The 6,792-nt window shown below is 44.3% G+C and overlaps 1 protein-coding gene across 1 annotated transcript in view; it reads left to right on the top strand.

The window, feature by feature from the left end:
• CAMSAP2 (calmodulin regulated spectrin associated protein family member 2) overlaps positions 1-6,792 on the top strand; it is a 110,166-nt gene that overhangs the window by 50,109 nt on the left and 53,265 nt on the right. Inside the window, exon 3 of the mRNA XM_015422284.1 lies at positions 6,287-6,448. Within this exon, the coding sequence (XP_015277770.1) occupies positions 6,287-6,448 (162 nt within the window). The remainder of the gene's footprint in view (positions 1-6,286; positions 6,449-6,792) is intronic.

Consider the following 6,792-nt stretch of genomic DNA (forward strand, 5'->3'; position numbering starts at 1 on the left):
CTCTCCGTGCCCTGCCTGCCGGGGTGGAGGGGACCGTCGCTGGAGGAGGGCGCCCCGCCCCCCACACCAAAGGGATGCGTCCCCGTGGCTGGCCGGGGAAGGCAAGGCCGGGCGGGGCTCTCTGGTGGCCCACCAGCCGCAGACGCATCCCTTGGGGGGGGCGGGGCGCAGTTTGGCGCCCCGAGGGCCGATGCGCCCTAGGCGCACACCAGACCGAGTGTGCAAGAGATCCGCCAGGACCGATCTTCCCTACTGCTTAAACAAATGCAAGTAAGAATGGGAGTAAAACTTACCATTTAGCAAGCTGCCATCTGAACGTCAGGAGTAAAGCCGCCCCAAATAAGCAAAAGGGGGGGGGGAATCCCCACATCCAAAGAACTGAGTTAAAAGCAGGAGATGGGGTGGCTTGAAAAGAGCGGATGCTGATGGAGTGCGGTGCGGATTAGCTAGAAAGCGATATTTTCAGACTTTAAGAGACTTGTCAAAACTTCTTCTCCCAGCCCAGCTGACTCAATTAAGATACATGTTGATCGTTTGTATCCACCTGAAGCTGAGGCCTGGCATTCAGCTGGTTTGTAGCAACAAACTGAAGCAGCGGGCAAGCCTGACCTGGAAGCATTTAGAGGCCAAATCTTACCACCTAGGCCTCTTCTAGCTTATTTCTGTTTGAGAAACTGCTTTGCTGAGTTGACTTCTTTTCATTTAATTCCTGGCGTTTAGATAAAGTTCAGTAGTACACAGACTGAATCCTTATCTGACATCCATCCTGTGTCAGGTTCATGACCTGCTGCAGGATGTAGTACCAACAGTGCTTTCCTGTTTCCTAATTTATTTATTTTTATTCCTGTAAGACTCAGACCCCCATTTGGTCACACATTTCCATTATTTTTGGCTGTATGTGTGCAGGAAACGTACACTTGTGTTCTTCTGTTCTGTTCCCCCCCCCCCCCGTGATTCTGACCTTTAATTATAGGGTGTTTGTAAATGGTAAATAGATAAATTATTTAAAACTCAGTTACTTTAAATTTCCCTGGTTAGGCTATACAATGTTAAAGCCTGGAGAGGGGCATTGTTGCTTTTACTAAAACTCCCCCCCCAAAAGAAATTAAGAGGCAGCAGCATAGTCAAATATGTTAAAAATTTTGAAATAATGCCACATTGGCATTTTTCAGACTTAAGCTGCCTTTCGAGTTTTTGTCAGTATCGTGGCAGTTCCAGTTATTGCTCTGTTGATGTGATCACTTCACACTGACATGTTTGCTTTGGTCTTTCCCAGTCAGTTTTCTGTCTATGCAGATTCACATTTGAGGATTGTTTTTCCACTCCCCCCCCTTTTTTGCACATGTGCTGAAGCATTGCAGTGTTGCAGCAGCTTCAAGGAGACCTCACGATTGCACTTCAAGAAGCTCTGGATTCCCCCTTGGAGTGGGCTTCCTCCCCCCCCCCCGTGTCTCCTTCCCCCCCCCGCGCCTTTGAAGTTATTCCGCCCCCTTCCTGGCCTGTTGGTATTTATGAAAATGGGCTGTATTGAAAGCCCTTCATCCTGGGAGCTCTAAATTCTGCATAAATGATGAAAATGGCTCTGAGGGGTTTTTGGCTCATGAACTGTGAGGATCTGTGAAATTAATATCAAGTTTCTGTGAAAATGAACTGAGCCATCTAGGCAGGCATGCCTTTTAATCTGACCCTACACCTCCAAACCATCTGTGCTATATATCCTCCGTCAGGTTAACCAGATCTTGCCAAGAAAGATCTGAGTGTGCTTGATACGAAGAGTGTGCTCAAAATTCTAAAATGTATTTGAAAATGGCACCCAGGGACATGCTAGAATTTGCTGTTGAGTTTGAATGAAAGAATGGTAAGGAGGGCAATGATTGGCTGCTGGTGTTGGGCTTCCCAATGGGAGTGACCGTTTATTTCAGCACAGGCACCCTCCAGTGCTGAAACATTTTGGCACTGGCATGCAAATTAGAAAAAAAATGCTTTTTCTGGGCAAGCCTTGCGGCAGAGAGAAAAATTCAGATTCTTGGGAGGAGGCTATCTTGTGAATTCATTTTGCAATGGGGGGAAATGATGGTAAAAACTAGTTTTAAAAAGAACAAGGAGAAATGAGGAAATACCTGAAGATTTGGGGGGTGGGGCCTGGGGAGGGCAGGGTTTGGGGAGGGGCGGGGAGAGATCTCAGCAGGGCATAGGTTCACACACACCCCACACACCCAAAGCAGCCATTTTCTCCAGGGGAACTGATCTTGGTCATCTGGAAATCAAAATAGTAGGAGATCTCCAGGTACCACCTGAAGGTTGGTGACCCTACATGACAGGAAGTAATAACTGATGTAAGTTTTATGCTTGATTGTTTATATGCTACTGCCCCTTTAAGTCTGAGCCATGAGCATTCTGGAAAAATTAATTTTTAAAATTATATTTACACTACTTTAAACAGATCATTTTTTGTACAGAACAATCTAAACTAAATATCTTGAAGCAAAGAGGGGAAGTATTAACTGCAGCACTTGAGAATAATTGTACTTCAAAATAAGCTTCTTACCAAGCAGTTCCTTAGACCCAAATCTCCAATATGGCTTGAATCTCCTGGAATTCACACCAAGCAGTAATTACAGGAGATTGTAGAGATTATTGAGCAGATCAAGTCAAGTCAAGTCAAGCAGCAAAGATCCAATTACAGCTCTGGCTTTTATAAAATTTCATATTTAATATTTGTCTCAGCAAGTAGATCTGAGAGTTGGTAATGAAATATAAAAACAAATTATATAAACACAGATTAAAATAATAAATTTTATAACATCTATCAGAGATCGTGGCTGGGTCCTCCTGGGTTATTGCTCCTGGTTCCCTCCTTGGAACCCCTGAACAACACCCCAGACCTGTGGCTCCTTAAGGTTAGGTGCACACGAGAAAACCAAACCTTGTAAAAATGTATAAAGGTTTAAATAATTAAACACATTTACTATGCAGTCAATCGCTATAGCTTAGCAACAGGAAAATAAAGAAGCTAACTTTTCTATCTAATATATTGAGTACCTTGGTATTAGATGGCAAATGTCTTGCAGCATAAAATCTAAGCAGTAGCATAAAGCGTTGTATACACTGCAGTCCATCATGATGAAGCATAACGTATCTAAGCATACTGGCACGGTGTTAGTATAACTCTTTGTATGATATAAGGTGGTCTCTCAGGTCCAATCAGAACTCTTTTTCTCAGGAACTTTCCAGAGGATGTTGGCAACTGCTCCTAATTTCCCCCTCCCATTTGGTTATACAACTAAGCACAGGTTCTCACAATTGGGCCCAATTGCTACGTTCCTGTGTCTGGCCTTGAAAGAGATAAGGATGGTAGTTGCAGGAACACTGAAATCATGAATACCTGCAAGCAGAACTGGGCCTATTCACATACACACTTGAGGGAAATTAGGGTGCTTTGCCTCACAATATCCATCAAAATAGCAAGTTAATAATGCCCTCTTGATTGTCCAATGCCCAACAAGCATCCAGACAACATATAATATTTTAGAATTTATCCAAGAATTAGCAGATCTCAAAAGCTCTCTTAAAGATCTAATTTCTGCAGCCCATTCAAAATTCCGTCAGGGTGTAATATTCTGAGTCAGTTGTAGCTTCTGAATAGTCTTCAAGGACAGCCCCATGTAAAGTGTGTTACAATAGTCTAGTCTCGAGATTACTGTAGTATAGATCAGTGTGGCCATGTCAGGAATTCCTAAAATAAGGGGGAAGATATCAAGCTAAGTACAGCTGAAAAGATACGTTATTAGCTACCATGGTTCCCTGCTTTTCTAATAATTATGTGGGATCTAATGAAACCTCTAAGGTCTGAATGGTATAAGGATGCTGTATATGTCCAAACTGATTTTATTGTTTATTATTAACTGCTGTTGGAAGCTGCCTTGTGTACATTTTGTAGAGAGGCAAGTTGTGAATATTCCAAAAGCCCTTTGCTGGTTAGCAGATAGTGATTTAGTGGGTAGTGATTATTTTAATGGGGGGGGGAATAATTTACTTGATATGAACCTATCCAAGGCATTATAGGTGGTTTTTATCAAGAGTATTTTACGGTTGACATTTCTATCACAAGAAATGTGTTATTTTTCTCTTGTGTTCTTACTAACGTTTTCTAGCTTTTAATTGTACTTGATACCTTTTTAGTTCCTTCAAGAAGGTTCCAGTTTGGTGTAGTGGTTAAGCGCAGCAGACTCTAATCTGGAGAACTGTGTTTGATTCCCCACTCCTCCACATGCAGCAAGCTGGGTGACCTTGGGTCAGTCACAGTTCTTTCAGGGCTGTTCTCTCAAGAGCATAAGAATATAAGAACGTAAGAGAAGCCAATGTTGGATCAGGCCAATGGCCCATTCAGTCCAACACTCTGTCACACAGTGGCCAAAAATACCAGGTGCCATCAGGAGGTCCAGCAGTGGGGCCAGGACACTAGAAGCCCTCCCACTGTTGCTCCCCCCCCCCAAGCACCAAGAATACAGTGCATCACTTGCCCCAGACTGAGAGTTCCTATCTAAACCTTGTGGCTAATAGCCACTGATGGACCTCTGCTCCATATGTTTATCCAATTCCCTCTTGAAGCCGTCCATGGTGGTAGCCGCCACCACCTCCTGTGGCAGTGAATTCCATGTGTTAATCATTCTTTGGGCCTTTCTCTTAGAGCTCTCTCAGCCCCACTTACCTCACAGGGTGTCTGTTGTGGGGAGAGGAAGGGAAGGAGATTGTAAGATTATCTGAGATTCTGAGTGAAGGGCAGGGTATAACTCCAACTCTTCTTCCTTCTCCTCTTCGTCTTCAGCTGTGGTCACACTACAGGCTTGGCATGATCTGGCCACACCTCTAATTACACTGTTTTATTTTGTAATGGGAAGTTTTGATCCGACATCCCACCCTGAACCCGGCTTCACCTTGTGTTTGCCCCATGGTCGATCGTCCAGATTGTTGCAGCATCCTTTTACTTTCTTTCACCCATGCACATAAGTGTGTATCTGAAATCCCAGCTGCTTTTTGACAGTTCCATAATCCCTCTGCTAAGTACTCTGGTCCCTCTCAGCCTCCTTCTCTTCACCTCTCTTCCTTGGAATACATGGGAGGGTTAAGTACAGATTTACATGAGAGTAGTCCCATTGACTTCAGTGCATTTACCCTTGTGTTAATCATGGGATGCTTTCAAACATCAACTCTGACACAGGAGACAGGGGTTTATGAGGGATTTGTCGCTCAAAAACAGCTCCCCGTTGGACTCCCAATCCAGAATGACTAAGTAGTGTCTGTGGTGTGGTGATTGACAACGCTAGGGGCAATTATGTGCTTATGCACACATTGCTACCTGATCAAGAAGAGACAGAAGGGAAGATTTAGATTTCCCAACTGCTTGAGTTCACAACAGGGGAATTCAGACAGCCAGAAATCAGGGAGGGAACCACTGGCACCCATAAAGACCGGACTTTCCCCAGTGTCTGCTAACCACTTAGAAGATGGAGCAGAATGGTGTGGCAACGACTGGGGCACGGAAGGCAGATGTTGCTGTCTGATCATGCTCTTTAAATCCACAAGGGTACCACAATGATATTGGATCAAACTGCTCATGTGATCTCAGCCTTCCTCTTCCTCCACCTCTACCATCTTCTCCTCTTCATCAGCTTCCCAGCCAAACTATTACTGTCTGTCACCTGTCACTCTCAACATTCTGCCATCTCCTTAGCAATCAGAACCTCTCATCAGCCTACTTCTTCCTCATCTAGCTATTCCATATGTGGGGTTTACCACAGTAGCTTAGAGACTGAACTGTGTACTAGGCAGTTATTAGTTTAGATCTTACATTCATATAAAATTTCTAGGTTTGGACTTCTTGTTTCTCTGCCAGAGTCCCAATCTGTAATTCAGGAATGAAAATACTGTCCTGTCTTGCAAAGTTTTTGCAGAAGATTACTGACATCAAGTATGTAATGTGCCTTGAACTATCTAAAATGCTTTATAGATGGTCAGTATTAAGTGGTACTGTTCCCCACTACCAGCCCTTTCTGAAGATAGCCATTTGCATGGGATTTAGTTTACTGCTCTTTGGTTAAAAAAATTGATTCAGGGGTATGCCTTGGATGAGCTTTCTGTTGCAATCAATAGAAACATTGCTTAAGATAATTCTTCAAGTGTATGTGTGTCAGAGAGAGAGAGAGAGAGAGAATAAGAATGAATGAGTAACAACTCAGTTGTAGACAAGTAATCTCAAAATACCTGTGACAACTTGTCTTTGTAGAGTGCCCATTTGGCCATGATTGACACCCTGATGATGGCTTACACTGTGGAGATGGTCAGTGTGGAGAAAGTAATTGCATGTGCACAGCAGTATTCGTCCTTCTTTCAAGCCACAGACCTTCCCTATGACATTGAAGATGCTGTCATGTTCTGGATAAACAAAGTAAGAACCTCTGCAAATACACTCTTCATCTGATGTAGGTAATTTGTTTTCCTGAGATGCTTATGCAAATTGTCTACTACTGCATATCTCTCCCTTATATATAATTGAGTAAGACACAGCGTAAGACTCAGCAGAGACAAAATGTGCTCCGTCAGCCATTGGCCGGCCAGCTGCCGCTCAAGGCTGCTGCCATGCCATTGGCTGGGAGGCGAATGCTGCGTGCGCACGGCGCTGTGGCGGTGATGCGCCCCTTCCCACGGTGGCGATGCGCCCCTTGCCACAACCCGGTTTCCCTCCCCCACCCGCCCACCCACGCACCCAGTTGGAGGGCGGCGGCGACAATT

The sequence above is a fragment of the Gekko japonicus genome, unplaced genomic scaffold (assembly GCF_001447785.1).
Source record: "Gekko japonicus isolate JY-2015 unplaced genomic scaffold, Gekko_japonicus_V1.1 scaffold584, whole genome shotgun sequence".
NCBI lineage: Eukaryota > Metazoa > Chordata > Lepidosauria > Squamata > Gekkonidae > Gekko > Gekko japonicus.